Source organism: Pempheris klunzingeri, chromosome 11 (genome assembly GCF_042242105.1).
Source record: "Pempheris klunzingeri isolate RE-2024b chromosome 11, fPemKlu1.hap1, whole genome shotgun sequence".
NCBI lineage: Eukaryota > Metazoa > Chordata > Actinopteri > Acropomatiformes > Pempheridae > Pempheris > Pempheris klunzingeri.
Window position 1 is genome coordinate 5686103 of NC_092022.1, and position 22457 is coordinate 5708559.

The window sequence follows — 22457 nt, forward strand, 5'->3', positions numbered from 1 at the left end:
TACTTCTGATGATTCTTTTCTAAATCTGTCCCTCCCTGCACTTCCCAGGATTGCAGGAATACCCCATTATTGATTCACTGTCTATACAGGAGGTGTGTCTGTGGTGCTAAAAGTGTGTCTAGCCAAGGCCCACTGTTAAAGTTTTTGATTCTGAATTAGTTTTTGTTTTATTAACAAGATGGTTTATCTTCCATTGGCATATGGTTTGTGTGTGTGGTGCTGAATGATGCAGTAGCTGCTTTGCTTAACAGGATTGTTTTCATCTGGTAAATTCACTAAATTCTTGGTATTTTGGAGGCATTTTTATGCCTTCGTTTGATGGCTGAAAGTAGAGAGATGACAGGAAAGGAGGGGTGAGAGATGTGGAATGAGGTGGTGGTTTGTGTCAGAGGTGGTCTTTTTGTACTCTGTGATATTGAATTTAATCTCCACTGGGTTCCTGCAGAGACTAAATCTCTTCTAATTGTGATCTTTAGTCCGTGGCATGAAACGTGTTATAACCTCTGTGCTATTGTACAGTAATAGGACCCTGATATGAGAAACACTCTGATCTACATGTGCATTAAACACAGTCATATATTACATGACACAACAGTCATTTTCTTACATTATTCTGCTGACAGTCAGCTGCACCAGGGTCCTTTTGGAAACTGCTCAATTTACAATCACCAACACAGAACACATAAAACACTCTGTTTAACATGACTTAACTAACTGTAAGCATCTGATTTGGTGAAAAGACACCTGAACTTCTCTTTTTTAATGGGAGGGGGGTCCTCTACGGCAACTCAAGCACCTCTGGGTGCCCACTTTGGGCTCCAGTGGGTCCCTGACTACGACAGCCTCCGCTGGTTTTCCGCCTCCCACCAGAGTGAAATACAACTTTGTTTGGAGATGATTCAAATGTGTCAAACATTACATAATATTGTGAAGTCTTATGTTCGTGACAAGTCCCCCCCCCCCCCCCCCCCCCCCCCCCCCCCCGCCTTTCGTGGCCAGATTGAATCTGACGTTTAGAGGCAAAGCAAAGGAGGGATCCACAGATTAGTGAGTCTCTCTCTCTCTCTCTCTCCCTCTCTCTCTCTCTCTGTGTGCTCTGATGCTGGAGGACAAGCGGCGGCGGCGGTGGAGGATCGTGGCTCGTTGTTGAGGTCGGACGGGGAGTTTTCCTTTTCCTCGGTGCGCTCTCTTTTTGTGCGCTCCTGGACGCGGAGGAATTTCTGGGGCCGATCATGGGGTCCCCATCACCATCACCACCACCACCACCACCACCACCATCTTCAGCAGCATCTTCAGCAGCATCAGCACCACACTTTACTTTCTTCTCGGCAGCGCCGGATCACGACGAGAGCGCACTAAAATAAAACTCCGTGGCTTTGTCCTCGATTTCCACTCCGGGAAACTTTTTCTTTATTCTCAATTATTTATCGTTACGCGTGTGGAATGGAGATCCCAACTTTCCTGCTGCCGAGTCTTGCCCTGCTCTTCGTTGGAGGGGATATTTTCACCAGGTGAGATCAGCCTTGTTTTTTTTTTTTTTTTTTACTTCTTGCAGATGTCTTGTCACCGTGTCGTGTCTATAAGACTACGCAGCGCGCTCCAACAAATCTATTTGGTGAATAAAAAGTTGGATAAAACATAAACGTAAAGTCAAACCACTGAAATTAAGGATTACATCATGAGGAGGACATTATAATATCCATACATCTCTTTGGACGGTAAATGACGAGGCAATAAACAATCAATATCTTATCACCAAATATCAATTACAGTTAAAAAAAATAACTATTTAAAGCTAAAATGTCGCTGTGAATCGCCTCCTACGACTTTACCTGATTAATATTAAGGCACAGCACACTTAAAGCTATGTCAACTGAAATTATGTGGCTTTGCCCTCCACAACCTTACATAAAAATACTTCTCCACTCCCACAAGCCGAAGCCTGCTTTTTCCTCTGCTTCACCTCCGGGCACATGGACCTGATTCACCACTATTTGCATAATACATATGCATAGAAAGAGGTGATAGTTGTTTTTTTTTTTATTGTTGTTTTCTAAATGAATGCCAGGTGATGTGAGAGGGTGCGTTTTCGTGTAGCAGATAATGTCACCCACCTCCAGGTCTGTAAGATTGGGGTCAAATGTGAGATGGTGCCATTATGCACATGGACCAGAACAGGCCTCTATGTGAGGACACTCACAGTGCATTTAAAGAGAGCACCCCCACCCCTCTGCTATATAACCAACATTATAGATGTCCAGGCGGGAGAGTTTAAGACGGCCGCCATCAAAAACATGCCACTGATTTGGCACGTAATACCTTAATGGACATTTTGCTAAAATTAGCACTGAAGAATGAACTGATCATATTCAGCCGTGGACACAAAATGATGAGATTAGCAGGCAATGAAAAAACAGAGCCTCACGAGCTGGGAGAACCTTCAACCCAGAGCCATTTTAAGTGATTTTCCACAGTTGTCACGTTGAAATTTAATCCAACCACGTCCTCGGCTTGTCAGTATTCCCTGGCTTATAAATGCCCTTTTTACACAGATTTCTTGAGTGCAAAACACAATGCTTTTGTTGGCAAAGGCAAACCAGGTGCTTCTAAACCAGGTGGTGAGTTTTAGCTTTAAACTTGAGATTCATGTCATGTTCATTAGAGGCCTACAGTACATTCAGGCGTGTGCACTCAAAATGCCCTCGTGCTCATGTCCAAAAGCTTTCACACAAGCATCCAGTTCTTAGGATAACCAGCCTCTACTACTGAGCCCTGATTCCCCGAAGCCTGTATGCTGGCAAGTGCCTCCACTGAAAAGGGCAAAGGGTGAAGCTTCTTAAGCTTTGGGTGAAATTTGGGAAAATCGCTTCCATTGTCCCTCTTGGCTGTTCACCAGTAGAGGGAGTAATAGCTATTGTAATTGGATTTTCCTGCCTCTAGTCACTGCTGTTATTATTATTTTGTTCTCAGTACAATGCAGAGTGTAGGCTTTTTCTTGCACCTCATTATGTGTCAGCTCTCTCTCTTTCCCTCTCTTTCTCGTTCACACACACACACACACACACACACACACACTGCTGTTTTGCCTTTGGTGGCTGAAAGTTGCAAACTGCTTCCTTTCCTGGCTCAACAGAATTACTCTGCTTCTCTTTTTAGCTCCTCGTTTATCCATTTCACAAAATTTGCTTAGCTAAATTATGCCTCGCCACCTTTGGTGTGGCGGCAATTTCACAGCTTTTCTTTCCAGCTGAAGTGTCACTTAGCCTTCACTTCACCAAACACAGACTGCATCTAACTGATGGAGTTATATGTGCAACAGAGACAACAAGGACTGCGCTATAAAATACTGCAGTCTAGGTGAGGACAGCAGGACCCCAAACAGAACAGTGTTAAGGATACAGAACATACCAACACCTTGTACACAGATTGGATAGGTCGTGGTTTTGGTGGCAGACCTATAACTGTGAGACTAATGAAGTCAGGAAAAAACTAAAACCCACAATGAACTGACCCCTCTTACAAACGTAGCCTGCATAGCCAGAGGCTGACAGTGTAAATTTACTATTTGAGTCACGTTTGCTAAAAACTACAGTGGCCAGCTGACTTTGGGAATGACTTAACCTCTTTTAAAAATGAATGATATTAAAAATAATGAACTGTATTTGTAAACCTGGACCACAGTTTTACATATTTTGGGCTCAAAATGACTGCTAGGTAAGAAAGACTTTCGGAATTGGCGCGATCGCCTTATTGGCAGACGAACAGGCCGTAATGGTTGTAATCCTTCAAGGCAAGAATAATCAAAATACGTCCAATGAAACTGCTTGTTTTGCAACTGGCAGGGTCACATTGCTATTTGAAGTGTCTGACAACATTACAGAAAGGATTCCTACAGAGATAGACCTGTAAATAGCTGTTATATCGCACTCTTCAATTTCACCAGACTTCATTGACAAAAACAATACACTGCAGATCACGAGTGTGGCTGGTCTGCTTTATAGGTTAGTTTGTATTGTGTTACACAAGTAGTGTGTTGGATTCCAAACAACCGTTTAAAGCACCAAAGTCACACATTAACACAAACAAACTAACTGATGGAGACATCAGTAGAACAGCAACTACTGCATAAAATGATTGTATTTGTCAATGGAGCCTGGTGGCTTTGAACCGAACTGTTTCTGGTTAAACAAAAACGATCTTATTGGTCTGTCTGTGTAGGAATCCTTTCTTTTATACTGTCAGACACTTGAATAATAATCTGAGCCTACAGAACCTTCAGGCACTATTGCCTTGAAGGATTACATTACAACCACTGTAGCTCGTTTGCTGCCTTTTCTCGACTGTGGGCAGAGATGATCTACTGAACCAATTCCAAAACTTTGTGTACCTACTACTAATTTCAAACCCAAAATATGTGGAAACATAAAATCCATAAAAAAAAAGCCATAAACACGTCAGAAAGTCAGAAAGTTGTGAGAGACTGTTTTGTGCAATACTTTTTTTTTTTTATGTTCTGCTTTACTCATTGACTTCACTCTTTATATTACACACTGTAAAGTGAGATTCCTGACAAGGGCAAGCATTGTGCTGCACAACTCTTATTTTTCAGTCTATAAAATGTGACACATTGCATTGTGGGATTGTCAGCAGAAAGTAAAGTCATCTGTCATGTAGCAGAATGTAATTTATTTGCTGACGGCAAAACATGAAAAAATAACCAAATGCATGAAGTAGATCAGTTTTACCAAATGGTGTTGACTAGATGAATACTTCCTGCTGTGGGGTAAAAATAGTCTCCTTCTGGTTGTCGAATAGTGAACTTTATTGTGAAGCAGCTGTGTCTACGGTTATGATATATTTAGCAGCAGGTTAGTCCACAGTGAGGCTGCTATGTGGTCAACAAAGGTGATAAAAGGGACATCAGATTACGTTAAAACTCAAAGCAGCATAGTCTCAGGTGACACACAGCTGCTACCAGAGATAGCAGAACATAGTGAGACAATAAAAAGCAATGCATTTTCTCTGGTTTCCTGCATAACCAAGTTAAGCATCATTCCACTGTGACGGTGACGCGGCTTAGATGATGATGGGCACCATCAAAGCTTGACCCTTTTAAGCAGAGTGTTAGTACTGTGGTTACCATTGGCTGAATGGAAGGGGAAAGCAGTAGTTTGTGATCGCAGACAGCAAACAGTATCTCGGTCATCTCTAAAGCCAAGTGTTTCAAGATGAGATGAAAGACATCTGGATTCAATGTGATTAAATGAAACTAATGATCAGAATGATGTCCAAAACAGTTTAAAATAAAATAACTATTCAGAATAGTTCCAACAAGGCAAAGATGGTAACAGCTCTGGGGCCCAGACCCTCAGGACTTAAGTCTCAGACCTTTAGTGGCCCTGAAAGTTTGTTGTGATTTGATTGATTGCCAATATATTTGTGAATATACACAGTAATGAGAGTTTCAATATATACTTTTGATATGTCCATAGGTTCATAGGGTGCATATTTCTAAATAGATTTGTTTTGAAAATACACAAAAAATATACCACAAACCTGCTAGCTCAAAAACAGGTGAGACGAGGTCGTATCCCAAGACACGAGTGCAGGTCGATTTCTGGGGCTGTCTGCAAAATCTAATAAAATAAAATACAAATTGCAAATCTATCATGTGTAATCTGCTGTGGATGAGATACAGGATACACACGGAGCGTAGGAGGATTTAGGGTCAATATATTGTATATATGTGTATCCTACTGGAGCTCTCTGCTCATGTTTGCCCTGGGCCACCCCAGGAGGGTAATCATCGAGGCTTTAGTTGTTGAATGTCATCATATTTTACCATTCAGTCCAATACCAGACACTACCTAATCTTGTTATATCGACAGAAAAGCTCAGTCATATATTTCAGCTGTTCAGAAAGGAGGTGGGACTGTTGATATTTTAGGTTTATGTGTATACGTGAGATATGCATGTGGACAGAAAACATTTCATGGCCTTCCTGGTCCGTCACACTCGTCCTTACACTTGTACGAAGGTGACTCAGTGGCGCTTACCAATCTGTATGAGAGGCTGAGTCAGCGGATAAATCCCTCCTACTGTCCAGAAATACAGTTGCCAATAACACAGTGATTTGATCGTGTTCCTCTGGCTGCATGAAGTCGCTCCAAAACGAGGCTCTGCTTTAACAGAAGGGTGAGGTGGTGCAGGGACACTTCAGCACTTCCACCAAAGTCCTCCTGCTCAGTTTAAGATGGTGCGCCACATGTAAACAACAAAAAGAAACAGTTTATTCCAATACTTCTGTTCAATTCTGTCAATCTGTTCAATATATATATAAGTATTCATTCTGAAATTGAAGACTTAGACTTGATAGATATTCTATATGATGATTCCATGATTTAATGTTCATTAGATTTATTAAAATTTGACAACTATAAATAAATTAAAGATTCAGTATTTCTCCAGCAGAATTTATTTCCTGTAAGTGTGGAGGAGGCTCTGATGCAGTATTTAGACTGTAATCTTTGTTAATACAATTTGATTGATTGATTGTTTGGTCAAATTAAACAATTGATTAGTAAATTAGTAAATAAGATATAGGTAATAAGTAGAACTCATCACATGTGGCCAGAGTCAAATGTGTTTCCCATTTTAGGAGCTGGCACTACTAAGAATGTGTTTTTTTTTTTTTAACTTTATAACATGATTGATCCATTTTCTGTGGAGTGAATCATTTTACAGTCACAGTTTTCACCAATGATGCTTCACATTAAATGATCCAACAACACATTGTATTCGATTGTTTTACTCTACAGAAGAGCTCCGTGCTTAACCAAAAACAAGTCATACAACAGCTGCAGGACATTTCACGTTCTCTTGGACTGAATAAGAAGACAATCATTCAGCATATATCAACATCAAAATAAAAGTGAAAGCCACTCAAGGACAAATGTCATCTAATTAAAACTTGGGGAAGGCCTCATTTTTTCAGACTCTCCTCGCTGACCTGAATGTTGTCACTGCAGCATTTTCCACTCTGATAAGGAGGAACCTGCTCTGCTGGCACTGTACTGCACTGTATGTTTATTTAGCAGATCCCATTGTAGATTTCACTGCATTTGTCAGGATGGCATAGAGGGCTCATGCTTAGAGAAACCATCCTATTACAAAAGGATCAGCCTTTCACACTGCTGAAGTGTCCCAGACAGAGACTGTGCAATAATATGTTAGAGCACGTCACATGTTCTCGCTGGGCTAAAATCATTGGCTGAAGTAACCCCATGGGTGTGAATTCTAGAGTGGACTTGATCTGTTGTGCTGCGTTCAGTCATCCACTGTAAAAGTATGCACGCAATTAATTAAGACAATTAAATCAGATCACTGTGTCTATTCTGACCAGTTTTGGGAAAATGTTATGTTGGATTGAGCTAGCTATAGACGGGGCTGATAAATGTTTGTAGAGATGGGATAATATTTGATATGTATTTGGTTTGATTTTGACCAAATGAAAACTGAGAAAGGGAAGACTGACTGTATTAGCACATGCAGAAAAACATTAATTTATTCTACTTTGTCTCAGGTAACACAGCACCACAGTATACCAAATTATGTGTGGTTGTACATTTCAATTGCACATTTCTTAGACTTTGGAAAACTGTCCCAGAGCCACAGAAGACAAACATCTGTTTTTGTAGACATGACATTTAAAAAATATTTAACCAAAAACATAATCTTTCCCCATCCTCAGCCTAAATCGATCATGGGAGTCAGGACACGAGCCCTGTCCTTTGCTTTGTGCACCCACCAGCCACAACCGCTTTCATGTGACCTCTGAGTGGTAAAAGAATTAGCACAAAAAACATTGTCATTTGACATAATACATGCTGCAATTATGTCATTCACAGGGCTGAGATGGTCAGAATGAGTGACTCAGTCTTTGATCAGTTGGTGTACAATTAGTTTAGATGCAACGTTCTTTATTCCAACCACCTCTAAGTTTAGACAAATATATAAATATATATAAATAAATGTAAACCTTTTTTTTTTCATAATTAAAACCATGTATCTATTTTGTATTTCCTCTTATCTTCTCACAGCATTTCCCATGTGCCTTGTTACTTACTGTACATGATAATGAAAAATAGTGGCTGGGAAATAAATAAATGATTAAATGCGTGCATCATCACATTAATTTGGCTCACTCAAATAAAATGTCCAGAATGACTAATAAGTGTATTCAAGCCACAAAGAAAGACAGCTGGATATCATCCAAAGTTAGAGTGTATCCCTTCTAAACAAATAAATAGAATAATGGTCAGTGCTACTGTACCAGTGTTCAGTAAGTAAGTGTTGTGAGTGAGTTGGGTTTTTAGCCTGTGGTGTATGCTGGGAGGTGACTCTGTTGTCCTGACTTTAGTGTAAAGCTCATTCCTCAGCTGTGGAGCCAGAACAGAGAGGAGCCCGAGATGAGCGACCACAGGGTCCTCTGAGTGATGGGACGGTTAAAGGTCCAGAGCCAGAGGAGCACAGTGGTTCGGGCTGGGGTTCAGGGTTTGACTGTGACTGGGAGGTCGGAAGGAGCAGTTCACCTTCACTGAGTTTTTAAATGGATGTAAGCAGGGAGCCAGTGTAGTGAATGGAGATGAAAAGTGGGAAAACTTGAAGGAAATCAAGAATAAGGAACTTAAAAGATAAAAAGTGGCAAGAAAAATTATAAATGAGAGTAAAATGAATAATCATTTTTAATGAATTTCTATCAAGTGACTCAATATAAAGGAAGAAATGTAATGTTTTTATTCAGGTAATCGTTTGCCACATCAGATACAGATTTAGTGAAGTATGGCACTTCTGGGACTCCATATTTATTAAGCATGTCAAACATTTGTAACGTACTAATATAGTCAATGAAACAATCCATTCGCTGAATTAAAAGCAATTTATTATTCATTGTTACTGTCAATTAATGCTGCACAGACACACATGCAGAGTTTTAACTGGGGCAGTTTTGCGTTGATGTACTACTTATTTATGTTTTACTCTTATTTATCCAAATGGTTTTTGATGTCTTTGCATTGCTGCTCACCTCACACTGATGCAAATAAAGCAAATTAAACAGTGAGTCACAGAGTGAGGATCAGGGTTTCGCCACTCTTTTCGTGTTCAGGTAGCGATCAGTGTCAGTACTAATTAAGCTTGTTAGTGTGCGCTGCGCATTACGTTCACGAAAAGACGCCATAGATTTAAGAGAGGCTGCTGCTCTTTGTCTTTCCTCCCCTCCGTCTCCGCTCCCCCATCTGTTTAATGTTAGCTCATAAACAGACGGGTGCAGATCCAGGCCTCGGGAGGGAGGTTTAATGAAAGTGAAATACAGAGGGAAGAGGAGCGTCTGGAATCACACTCTCTCAACTGTTGTCATGGATGGAGGGGTGGGAAAATAGAGAGGTGCAAATGTTTAGTGAATCTCCATAGAGAGCGATCAAATGTTCAATCTCGTACATGTCCTGTTACAGCATACAGTCATATTTCTTTCCCCTTGGAGAGTGCGTGTCTGACTGGCTTTTTGTGGTCGTAAAAATGCTAATTCTGGTGTGGAAACCAAAAAGTGAACACGTCCTGAAACAGCACTGAATTACAGAGTCACACAAAATCTGGTCTGTTCTTCAGAGAGCAGCATTTAATTAAAGCAATAATCTGTGACATATTAAAATGAATGTCCAGTTTGCTAGTTTAAAGCAATTATTGATTAAGAAATATCAGTGATATAACATTTAAGTCTTTACATTTTCAGCGTCAGCCTGTTTTTTTTTCTGGTTAAAAACCTCCTGGTGCTCAGGCTCTGTGACACGCTTCTGAAGGTTTTAGAATAAGTAGGAGAAGAGCTGTGTATGAGCAGCATAGCCACAAGATAAACAAAAGATCGCTTCTACAGAGAGCCAAAATTAAATGAACAAGAGACCCAAGAAAAAAAGATGCAGTATTACTGACCTGTGATATAAAACGACATGAAGGTGATAAAACATACGTATGTAACTATAAATACAGCTTGTACAAGGGAAACTTCATAGAACACCTCCTTTTATAGGTAAAAGTCCAGCAGGAAAGGTCAGGGTTTGTGATTAATTGTATGAAAATAATTTAAAATCATAGTAAACACGTGAATCTGATTACCACAGAAAAATTAATATTAAGTAACAGTAAATAGTCTAATACAGAAGGATTCGTCCCCAGCAGTCACACACTTCCAAACACTGTCTCGTCCCTCCATGTGAGGAGGCCTGTTTGACCTTGGTGTGTTAACGGGGTTTTTTTTGAAGGAAAAGCTCTTTATTTCCAGATTTAGAAACTGCCAATTAGTGGAGGAATCCAGGAGTCACATAGTGATTAATTAATTCACTCAGTGCTCCCATTTATTTCAGACATGACAGTGATTGCCAGGCTAAAAATACATCTGCCACTTCAAAATGGATCCACTTGGGAAATGTTAATGACACAGCAGAAATACAGTGGTTTTTTTTTTTGTTACTGACAGTCAGATGTGTTTTGTCACATATTGTTTTGCTGTGGAGGTCAGTTTTCCATGTATGTAACAGTATGGTTAATACTCTGCTCTCTGGGAAGTCGACTTTCTCCGAAAGTCAGCCTTATTTGAAAGGTCACTGAATGGCTTTTCATTGTTGGCCAATAATAACACCATTGATTAAGCCTCCGTATGGTCCATTTCCCCCGTCAATGCCACCAGCAGCCTTTGTGACTTTGAATGTCAGTGGAACCTTTGATTTTACCGGGTTTATTTATTTCATGTCAGGCAGCTTTTTTGACTCTGGATGACAGCGTTGCCACACAGTATTGTGTATCTGCATGGTATCTGTATATCTGCATGGTATCTGTTTACAGGCATGCTGTTTTAGAATGCAAACCTGCCACCTGGTGGTTTCTGAGCTGTGCTGCTCTTGTTAAATCCTACACCAACGCAGTGGCTGTCAGTGTGGGCTGTGGACCCTCCAGCAGTCCCTAAGTGCTCTAGGGGCCACAGGGGGATTCCTTTTATACCAGTGAATAGTGTTAATGTCACTATTATTCTCCTCCTGAGAGGTTAGAGGAATGGGGAAAGCATAAGGTCTGCTTGAATTGAGTTGTCACTGTCCCAAATTATAGAGACAGGAATGTAATAAGGTGCTAACTTGCTCTGGATAAATTATTCAGCGGGGATGCAGTCTAACGAGAATGCATTTTCACTCACATAAAAAGTTCTGGGGGGCTCGTGGACTGAGGCACAGCATGTGTTCAGCATGATTTGGATCTGCTGTCAGCCTCCTCGTGGACTAATGCTCACTGCGGAGACTCAAGAAAAATATGCCAACTAGGCTTTAGCCGATGTGGCTTTCGTATGCTAATAGAAGCACAGACATTTGAAAGGATGCAGCTGATGGTTTGCATTTTTTGCCGTAATTTCAGTATCTTAGACTGTGATCGTTTTCATGCACAAATCTCCATCAATTGTGGTGTTGTTTTCACGATATGCTACTGATGAAAGCAAACGATTATTCGTAATTAAATTCTACAGTGGAATTATTTGAGAACATTTCCATTGTACTTATTATGACTTAAAGATATTTAGAAATAGAGTGCTTATTGCGATGTCATGTCATTCATTTATAAAGCTCTAGTGTTATATCTCTTCTCACATTTAAATCCTAAAACTTCAGCACATGATCCAGTGACTACTTAACCTTAGATTTATCTCATGTACGCACTAATGTTGGCAGAAGTAGTTTCAGGTACCATTTAACAACTTTTAAATGGAATTAACTGCTATCTGCCCTCAAACTGGAGTCATTCCCTTTGGAGATTTAAAGCCTTATTATCGAATGTTTTCTATGATTCTTGTAACTTTTTCAGGTAACTGTTCTTAATTCTTACGGCTGTGTAATTGGGTTGTTTCTTAATCTCAATGAGACTGTCTGATTTAAAAAAGATTAGATAAATAATATAACATTTATTAAATCATTTAAAAGATAAAGTAGCAATCTAAACGGAGGGTACAGATAAAAAGCAAAGAGCAAAAGGCTTGGCTTATCCTACTTAAAGCTCTTTAAATATTTCATGAAGCAGACTAATTATGTGTACACATTTCCACATATTGTTGCTTGAAGTTAAAGAGGCTCAATGTACTTTCCAAATTCAATAATGAATAATTCAAAAGATGGGAGACATTTTAAAAAAAAAACTTGGATATATAGTCTATAATAGAGTATGAAATCTACCCAAATGAGTAAATATGTTGTATTTTCTTTTTCATACCAGCACACATTTCCACATGAGATGGCTCGAAATTGAGGACTCTGGTCCCGGTTGTAAGCCGAAGATAATGAATAACCTATAAACTATAAACAAGAGCATTAGAAAATTAACAAGAGGAACATAAAAAACAAAAACACTATAAAAATAACAATTTAACAGTGATAAATAAGCATGTGTGCAAAATGCAAAATTATATATCTAACTTTGTATTATTTGCCTAATGATTGCAATAATTCTCCAGGTTGTTCAAGAACAATATTGTGAATGAATACAATAAACACTTTATTATATGGTTGGACATCCTGCTGTGTTTAAAAAAACAGTATGCAAATGATACCATACTCACATTTAAAGCTGCAGTAATCTAAACTATTATATTAAGTGACTTAATTTCTCATAGTGGCACACCTACAGAGCATTATCACCAACTGTGCCGTGATAAACCCACTGTGCGCTGTCAGTTAGCGACTAGCTGGTGGGCGTAGTGGGGCTTTTAGCAGCTAAGGAAACAGAGATTGTTCGCAGGAGTTGGTGGAGACCAAAACAGAGCTAAAAGGACAGTTATAATGGGTTTGCCCATTATTTGCCCATTATTGATCTCAAATAAACTGAGATCATGTTTCTAATGTTCTGTGTCCACTGGATGTGTAAATAGGCAACGAGCCGCTAACATGGTTGCCATAACAACTTTATGAGGTGATGATACTGTAAATCATTGTTGTGTTTACAGCTTGCTCTGCTGTTTCTCTCCTTTAGGGCCATGCTGAGTGACATTGGGGACTATGTAGGTACAGACATTGAAATATCCTGGTTACCTAATCTGGATGATTTAATGAAGGGCTATGCCAGAAATTTTCGCCCTGGGATAGGAGGTGAGTATGAGATCTACTGCTTGTGGCGTTGGGTTGCATTTCACCCCCTCACATTTACAGCCATCCTTAGCATCACCCAACATGAGTTACAGCAACATGGACATTAACATTTCATTTTCCAGTTCTTTGTTTTTTTGCTTTTTCTTGATCTACATTAGAACAAAGTGGCATTTACCTCATGTAAATACGTGCTTTGACTCTTCAGGAAGGTGAATCATTTGTTAAGGACACACACACAAAAAATTTTGTAGTAGCTGTAGCTTTGCTGAGGGGATTATCAAGGACGAGCCCCTCAAGGACAAGAGGGAGATGGGTGATGCAAACAATGAGCACCACTCTGGAGACTTGCTAAGAATGGCTGCAAGATGTGAAACATCCAATGACCACAGCGATAGATTTCTCAATCTCACAGCTTAACTCAGCTGAGCAAAGGTGAAAATGTGGAGCGGGAGCACTGCCGTCGCCTCACACACCGCCGTGTGCACCACACGCCTGCACAGATCATCATCATCATGTGGTGACTGCATTACTATCGATGTAACATTTATAATGACCACTGAGGAATCATGTCTGTTATTTAGAGGAATTCCCTTCATTCAACTCACATCCCAAAGTCTTTTAGTATGGAGTTATGTCTGTGTCATTACACACCAAATTAATAATGAACTTACACAAATATATATAAATATGTTTTGCAACTTGGAAATGAGATAAAAGTCACAAATATCACGGCACATTCAAACAAATGCCAATGATAAATCCAAGAAATTCCACTTGAGTGAGGTGGTACACAAATGCTAAAACATAGATTAAAACCAATTCATTTGGATTGGAAAGTACAAACAATATTTTTTGACATTACTATTTATTTCTTTAAAGATATACATAAGACATTTAGAATATTTATGGACCTTGGTGCACAAACCTTGCTGTGTTAAATATTTCAAACATCTATTAATGTAAATGGAAAAAATATATTTGTGAACCAAATTATTTGTTTGTGCTGTCACCACTTTTGACCTCTCTTGGCCACCGTATTATATCAGTAAGCATTAGAATGATTTCCACAGTGCAAAACATATTTGTCGACGTTAATTGCAAATGCAGCTTTCATGCATATGTAAGGAACTTCATACATTTATGAATCTTATTGTATTTGTGTAATGTTTGTGTTATTATTTGACGTTTTATGGAACCAAATGAACATCACTGCAACACACTATTTTATTATTTATAAAAATACATTTGTGAACACTGTATCTCTAACAAATGTATTATTAATCAGTGAGTTTCTACTGGGGATACTATGTAAAACATGCCTGATATTGCATCAGGTGACACCCTCTGAACTCTTTCATGCTGACCTTGGCATACACTAAACATGCCATTGTAAATCATCTCACACTCTGCATCCGGTGTATGGCCAGGGGAACATTATTTGCCAGAAATCATGAGGGGAAGGTGTTGAATGGTGGGGAATGGTAATGTATGATTCCTTAATGTTCAGTATAAACAGCCTTTCTGTTCTGCATCAGTGAGCTCCCCTGTAGTTTCTGCCCTCTAGCATCCGATCACAGAGACACACTCCATGCTAATCATATGGCAAACTGAGTGAAAATGCTACAGTGTGTGCATGTGTGCGAATGCTGGCAGAAGCTCACTCTGTGCGAGTCCGTGAAAGCCCAGCGCTGTTTATGAATGCCCACAGTGTGATGTGCCACTTAGCATGGTTAAACTGGATAATGCTTAATCTCTATGCACTGTAGGAGTGTTTGAGACGTGGGAGGATGGTAGGTGGGAGGGAAACAGATGGGTGATGGAGTGAGGATAGGAGGCACTGATGGATTCAGAATGAGCAGTGAAGGTGTATGCGGTTTGTGTGTGTGTGTGTGTGTGTGTTTGAATTAGGGAGGGGGCAGGCTTGCTTTCTTGTCTCACTTCTCCCCCCGCAGGTCCACCAGTGAACGTGGCCATGGCTATTGAAGTGGCCAGCATTGACCACATCTCTGAAGCCAACATGGTAAAGTATACACCGTCCCCTTCCCTCTACAGTGAGATGCTCTATCATCCCTTAAATTCAGTATTGCGGCAAAGATCAAAAATTTGCTATTTGCATAATCCTGACTTATCCCACTTGAGGGTTTGAAAGTACTCAGTGTGAACATGTATGACACATTGGCTGAGTTGTTAGATAATTTGATACTTTCATGGATTTTGTACAGTACAAGAACCAGATCTAGTGGGAAGATTCACATTATGTATGTGGCCCTGATTCTTTTCCAAACAAATGAGTCTTTTCTTTTATTCAACAGCTTAAAAACCACCTATGATATCCAACAAGGGCCTGCCTAAAGCTGAAAACCACAGATTCATGAGTGTGTTTGTCACAAAGATCAGTACGTTGGATACAAATGCACAGTGGAAATGACACCAGAATTGGCATTTACAGCTGTTACGAAGCATGTTACATACTATGAAATGGAACAGCTTTAGGATTATTTGTGACAAGAACTACAAAGAGAATCTGCTTGATTTTAAATATTAACTAATCTGGACTGGACAGATTTCAAGGTGGTCTTGTCTAATAATGTGACAAAACATTTGGACATTTGGCAACAGAAGTATTGTGACTACTTTTCCTTTACGCCGTCCATTTTCTTCTGTTCTTCACCCAAAATTACAACTTGTTGATGTATAGTATTATTTACTCGGTGGAAAAAGGACAAAGTAAAAGGAAAATAAGATAATTAATAGATAAGTTAATAATAATATGAATATAAAATTGGTCTACTTTGTAAGATTTCAGTTGATATAATTATTACAAGTTAGGTGTTATTTATGAGATCTGCTATTGAGAACTAAAATAAACGGAATCAAATTTGTGCTCACAAGCGTTGGATTTCCACCAAATGGCAGTAATTAAAGTGATACTCAAACAGTTTAGTTGGCCTTGTGACGGAGAGTTTAAAAAACACAATTAACTTTTTATGGGTTTATTGCAAATAACAGTGAATCCTACATCCCATACAACAACATTTTTTCACACACTTGACAGAACACCTCTAGAGCCACAAAAGACTACGCTGATCTTTATGTTTTAACAGGTTGACTTCCACTTTATGCTATAATTCTTTAATTATGTAATTACAGTCTTCACTCTATATGACAATAGCCCACACATTTGTACTTTTTTGTTATTTAAAAATATTGTTTCCGTCCTTTTCCTACTACTGAGTTAGAGGTAGATACTAGTTTTCTTTCACTAAAGTTTCCCCTTTCCAATGACTCAGCTTTTACATTTGTGCTGTGTGTTTGCATGTGTGTTGTTTCTGGCAGGAATACACCATGACCGTGTTCCTGCGGCAGAGCTGGCACGATGACCGCCTGTCCTACAATCACACAAACAAGACACTGGGGTTGGACAGTCGATTTGTGGACAAGCTGTGGCTGCCCGACACTTTCATCGTCAACGCCAAATCTGCTTGGTTCCACGATGTCACTGTGGAGAACAAGTTGATCCGCCTGCAGCCCAACGGAGTCATTCTATACAGCAGCCGGTACGAGCGAACAGATGATTGTCTTCATTTGCCAGACAGTGTAACCGCTGAGACTCTTTACCTCTACAGTATCTGGATGCGCAGATGTTGGTCTTTTTCACTCTATATGAGCAAGTTCTTGCTAGTTTCAGATTTTCTGTGACTTTTTTTTAAACTCTTGCCTTCAGAAAACCTGGACATTTGAGAGCACAGACATCTCTTATTTGCTGTCTTTGGGAATGAAAATCCCTGATGATTGACGCTATGATCTGAGAGTAAACTTCTGTCTCTGTGACTTCATAAGCTTAAAAAAAATGTGATATGGTCTGATGTGCTTGTAGATAGCTGATGCAAAGAAATAGTGGGGTATGGGAATATGGAATGGTGAAGTTAAAGTGGATTAAGGTGAATCATCAAAAGAGCTAAATTTGGAAATGATGACAGTACGTTGGCAGAATCTAATACATTTTAAACTAAATCCCACTGCTGCCTTGATAAAAAGTCCTGTGAGAAACCAGGCCTTTTGTCATTGCTTTCCAAAATGATCCATGTAGGTTTTCACACCTGCTGCCTCTATTGGCAGGATGACATTTTTGCCAGTTCCTTCCCAAACTGCTACAAATAACAAAAGACTAAAAGATGTGATGGTTAAGGTTTGGTTAAGTTTATGCAACTGAAACTACTTAAGGTAATTTAAGGTACGGGAAAGATCGTAGCCATTGTTAAAAGAAACCAATTTTGACAGCTGGTACGCACTTTCCATCCAAACCCAACCTTCTTCACAAAGAGCTTGTTTATGTTGTCTTAAGTGTTTAAAGAAATAATCAATGCTTTTGTTTCTCCGGCAATAGTCTGAATCAGTAAATAGAAATGATCACAACTGTTACAATTAAAGCTGCTGTAATCAATATTTTTACATCAACTATGGAAGAAACGACAATGTGTAATGTGCATAAGGTCACTTGCAATTGCAAACCCACAAAGATTTATCACCCACCTCTACAGCTCTGTGGAGCATTATAGCATCTTTCACCCACCCACAACTTTTTTGCTTTGGTTCAGTCTCACTGCTCTCATTAGTATTGTATGAAGAGGTAGCAGGCAGCTGTTTTCAGCAAAAAAAAAAAAAAAAAAACTCTGATAAACCAACCAAACGTTAGTGACTTAGTGAAGCATTTAGGAGCTGAGGTACCAGATGTTTTTCTTAGGAGTTGGTGGAGACCAAACCAGAGATAAAAGGAGACTGAATATTGTATTCGTTGGGAAGACAGAAACACAACTTCAGGTCAGCTGGATGTGTAGTTAAGCAACTATTAACTAAAAGTGTTGCCATTTAACTTTATGAGGTTATGTGTCAGTCTTGTGTTTGCAGGGCATTTTTTGTGAAAAAAAAATCAATTAATGCAGGTCAAGGTCCTTGCGCATCTTTATTTTCTACCTAAACTAACACCAATAAAGTACTCTGCTACTTTTCATCATCAGCTGACACAGTTCTCAGCTGAGAATATAAAATGTGACTGTGAACCAGGAGGTGTTAGTAAAACATGTTCATAGTCAGTTGAGCCCTCATAGATAAATAATGGCTCAGAGACAACTATAATGGTGTGCATGAAGTTTTCATGAACTGGGCTGTTTTGTTCCTAGAATCACTTCGACAGTGGCGTGCGATATGGACCTGACCAAGTACCCCATGGATGAACAGGAGTGTATGCTGGACCTGGAAAGCTGTAAGTTGGGATTCACATGACATCTTTCTTCTTCCACAGAGCTTTCATTGGACGTGTTCATGCCAAAGTGAAGTGACATCTAGAAAAGGATACAAAGCTACAAGCTTTCTCCATGTCTCAGGACTAGGATTAAAAAACGTTTGATGTACTGAGCAACACATCACTGCATCTTTTGTTGATTAGACTGATAACATGTCTTTTTTTCATTCAAGATGGTTACTCCTCAGAGGACATTGTATATCACTGGTCGGAGAGTCAGAGACACATCCACGGCCTGGACAAACTGGAGCTCTCCCAGTTCACCATCACAGACTATCGGTTTGTCACTGAGATGATGAACTTCAAATCTGGTGAGCATCCATCTTGTTTTCCCCTGTTTTTCTGCATTTGTCAGTTTCAAAGGCCCTTGCATGTTTCTTGAGTGTTTTATGCATCTTGTACTATTTTGAGTTTTTGGACTTGGCTTGCCTCTTGTGTTGGAAAACTCTTGAGATTCTTTTTGAAGCAAGCTTTTTCTTTTACTTCAAGCACTTCTGTGGTGATATTCTATGCATAAAAGGAATGGATCAAGTCAGGCTTGCTGCTGAGCCAGGCAGGAGGTTTAGGAGATGTTAAGAGTTGCTGCTGGGAAAATGTAGTTTGCAATACTGCTGTCTTCCATCTTGAAGGTTTGCCACCAGGGGCACATGTGAGCAGACAGAGGATATCAGTGTCTGTGAAGAACAATTGGAAATTTTCATGATGGATAATTACCCTCTTCAGCAATGCAATTAAATACGGTGCATGTTTTCTGCTTCCCAGCGGGACGATTTCCAAGGCTCAGTCTTCGCTTTGAGCTGAGACGTAATCGAGGTGTCTACATCATCCAGTCATACATGCCTTCAATATTATTGGTTGCCATGTCCTGGGTGTCCTTTTGGATCAGCCAATCAGCAGTTCCTGCTCGTGTATCCTTAGGTTGGTATTAGTTTGATGAGCTCTGTTTTAACCTCTAAAATGAATTCTTTAAAAAGGAAACTTGGTGTTCATTCATCTGTAGAAAGGTTAAAAAGTACATGTGTTGTGTTTTCTTGTGGTCAGAAGGTTCAGCTTGTTAAAATTTTAACGGTTTGTTTAACAGTGTTTGGAAGTGCCTGACTGGAGGTCTTGCACAAAAAAGTGTAACGTGGCTGTGCCCATGTTTTATTTGAAAATAAGGTGGCAATATGGCAGTCAGATAATGAAAGATCTTATGTACAAAGATGACATTATGTCCTAAATTTGGTTCTAAAGAAAGCGTTAAATGTTAAAAATAAAAAAGGTAAATGAGACATGAATGTCTGTACCAAATTAGATGGTAATCCACCCAATAATTTCTGGGACATTTTACCCAATACCACAAATGTCAACCTTATGGTTACACTAGATCACTGAAGTCTGTAGGGTTAATCCTCTGGGCACCATGAATGTCTGTACAAAATGTTTCACAGGATAAGTGATAATATTGACCTGCTGGTGGCCCTTATCTTTGGCAAAGGTTATAAAGATAGTTTATTTTATAGTACTGTTTTGGTTGGACTGACAGACTGACTGACTGACATTGTCATTAATTACGCCTTATCTGTACTTTGTGCCTGTGCTCTTTCCACAGGGATCACGACTGTTCTTACCATGACCACGCTGATGGTGAGCGCCCGCTCCTCCCTGCCTCGCGCGTCTGCCATCAAAGCGTTAGACGTCTACTTCTGGATCTGTTATGTGTTTGTGTTCGCGGCGCTCATCGAGTATGCCTTCGCTCACTACAATGCTGACTACCGACTCAAAGAGAAGGCCAAGGTGAAGGCTAACAAGCTCAGCTCAGAGGTGAGAAAGTCATTCCCATCATGTACTCCCATCAGCAGGCAACAATTCAGAGCTTCAAGGGGGCTGTTGTGAGTAATGAGCATGCCTCTCAAACATAGACTTGGGCTGGGCGTCAAACCTCAGTGCTGACAAGCATCCATCCCTCTGACCTTCAGCAAGACAATGAATCTCTATAGAGCATAATGGGAAACTAGAAGATTTCCCTTCAGGGAGTAATCCCAGGTCTCATCATGCTGTCTGTTTCCTCTGCTGTTGATATACATCTCACTGAGGTATACCCTCAGAATAGCATACGTTGACTTGACGGTATTTTTTAACAATTTAACATTCAAATGAATTAAAAAGGTTAAGCAATCACAGGCAATGTACTGACAGCACAAGCTAAACGAGGAAAAAGGCAGAAAGAAAAAGGAGTGAGTGAAATTGAGTCTTACAGTGGTGTGATTCAAAATGTGTGGCGACTAAGTATGCATCATTGATGAGAATAAAAATACAATGGCAGTAAAAACGTACCGATGTCACCACAACATTCCAAAATATAATAAACTATAGTTTATTCTGCTAGTCTGCTATGTTTTAGGAGCAGCTCCTAGCAGTTATGCACTGTAGTGTTAACAAAATATCTAATATTTTTGGAAATATACCAAAATGCCCAGGAATAAAGCTTTCATTGAAAATAGTGGAAGATATAATATTCGCATTGTAAAACAAACTTCTTTTTGTCTTTTGATACTTAATTTAGCAAACAACTGGTCCACAAGGTGGCAGACAGGCTGACTCACTTTTGCACAATTTGTCACATATTTGATGCTGAATGCACACTATCAGTGAAAGCCTCACAGAGTACTTACATGAAGCTCTCTCTGTCTCCCCACAGTCTATTGTAAAAAATGGCAAACAGGCTATGGTTCTTTTTTCCCTGTCGGTCACTGGCATGAACCAGAGCGTGATGATTTCCAACCGCCACGGGCGGGCCCAGCGATCCAGTAGTGAAATCCCTGGGGAGGGCGGCAGCGAAGAGGCTGAGCCGAGGAGGAGAAGGTCCAGGCAGCCGGAGGAGAGCAAGGAGGAGAAGAAGTGCTGTTCCAAGTGCGTCTGCAAGCCCATTGATGCAGACACCATCGACATCTACGCCAGGGCTGTGTTCCCTTTCACTTTCGCTGTGGTGAATGTGATCTACTGGGTGGCGTACACCATGTGAGGAGGATGCAGCAGGTCTGTGCAAATGGCTGCCATCCAGGGCTGTATATAAGAAACTGCTGGAGCTGTGCCATTTCAGTGGTGGCAGACTGGTGCAGCTGAAATATACTGCAGGCCTCAGTAAAATAAAAAAGAAAAAAAAACTTCAGAAGAAGTGTTATGGCCTGCAAATATGGAAATATGGTAATTAATGGAAGTAGTTATGAGTTTTAAAAGTGTTAACAGGACTTCATGTGTTTAAATACAAATACACAAATGTTTTGTATAAAGGCAAATGGACAGTGTTGCCTGTTGGAGATTCACATACACAGTGAATACAGTCTAGATTTCCACGTAGTCTTGTTATATGAACTCTACAAAGGACACTACGGTAAATCATCCTGCTTGAACACCTGCAGTATTGACCACAAGCTCACATCTTTCGAACACAAACAAGCATAGTTAGCTTAACTAACTCAAAGCCACAATCTGGAGTGAACCGCCTGTTATCTCGAAAAGCAAAAGCGCCGCCCAAACTAGAGGATAACAAGATGAGGTGTACTACTATTCTGCATGGCTGATAACTCACTCAACCTCTTTCCCGCCATCATCACCGCCTCTCTCTCTTCCTCTCTCTCTTTTGGTCCTCCACCCATTTTTTTCAATTCATTTTTTGTTAAGGACACCGTCTGGAGTGTCTTATCTCCCTCTGCCAGCTCTGCCTGTTTCCTCGCCATTAAAGGACTTCCTCCACAACCTTTGTGTCCTCTCTTGGCTTCACATGGTCGTGAAACTAGAATCCAGTTGTAGGATGTGATTACAAATAAAACAAATGCTGAAATCTCTTCTAGCAGATGCAAATTTGTCAGTGCGTGATCAAAAATATTAGCTGCACTCAATATTATTCAACAAAAAGGCTTAAAAAGGCTTTAATTTGAGGGATTACGAAAAATTGACTTGTATGTCTAGTTGACAGAGGTCAAGAATTGTAGTCTATT

At 39.9% G+C, this 22457-nt stretch overlaps 1 protein-coding gene across 1 annotated transcript; it reads left to right on the top strand.

Moving 5' to 3' along the window:
- The first annotated feature begins 1173 nt into the window (after nt 1-1173).
- On the top strand, nt 1174-22107 carry gabrd (gamma-aminobutyric acid type A receptor subunit delta). Its single transcript, XM_070839271.1, has 9 exons — nt 1174-1511; nt 13060-13175; nt 15128-15195; nt 16512-16732; nt 18356-18438; nt 18651-18788; nt 19240-19395; nt 20069-20280; nt 21158-22107. Exons 1-9 carry the CDS (start codon nt 1444-1446, stop codon nt 21479-21481), a joined length of 1386 nt encoding a protein of 461 aa, XP_070695372.1. The 5' UTR covers nt 1174-1443; the 3' UTR covers nt 21482-22107.
- The last annotated feature ends 350 nt before the right edge of the window (nt 22108-22457 follow it).

Bases quoted from the DNA above. Each gene is read 5' to 3' on its own strand.
- gabrd (XM_070839271.1), top strand. From the start codon at position 1,444: ATGGAGATCCCAACTTTCCTGCTGCCGAGTCTTGCCCTGCTCTTCGTT. The intron at 19,396-20,068 runs GTTGGTATTAGT...CTCTTTCCACAG, and splicing joins TCCTGCTCGTGTATCCTTAG to GGATCACGACTGTTCTTACC. The intron at 20,281-21,157 runs GTGAGAAAGTCA...GTCTCCCCACAG, and splicing joins CTAACAAGCTCAGCTCAGAG to TCTATTGTAAAAAATGGCAA.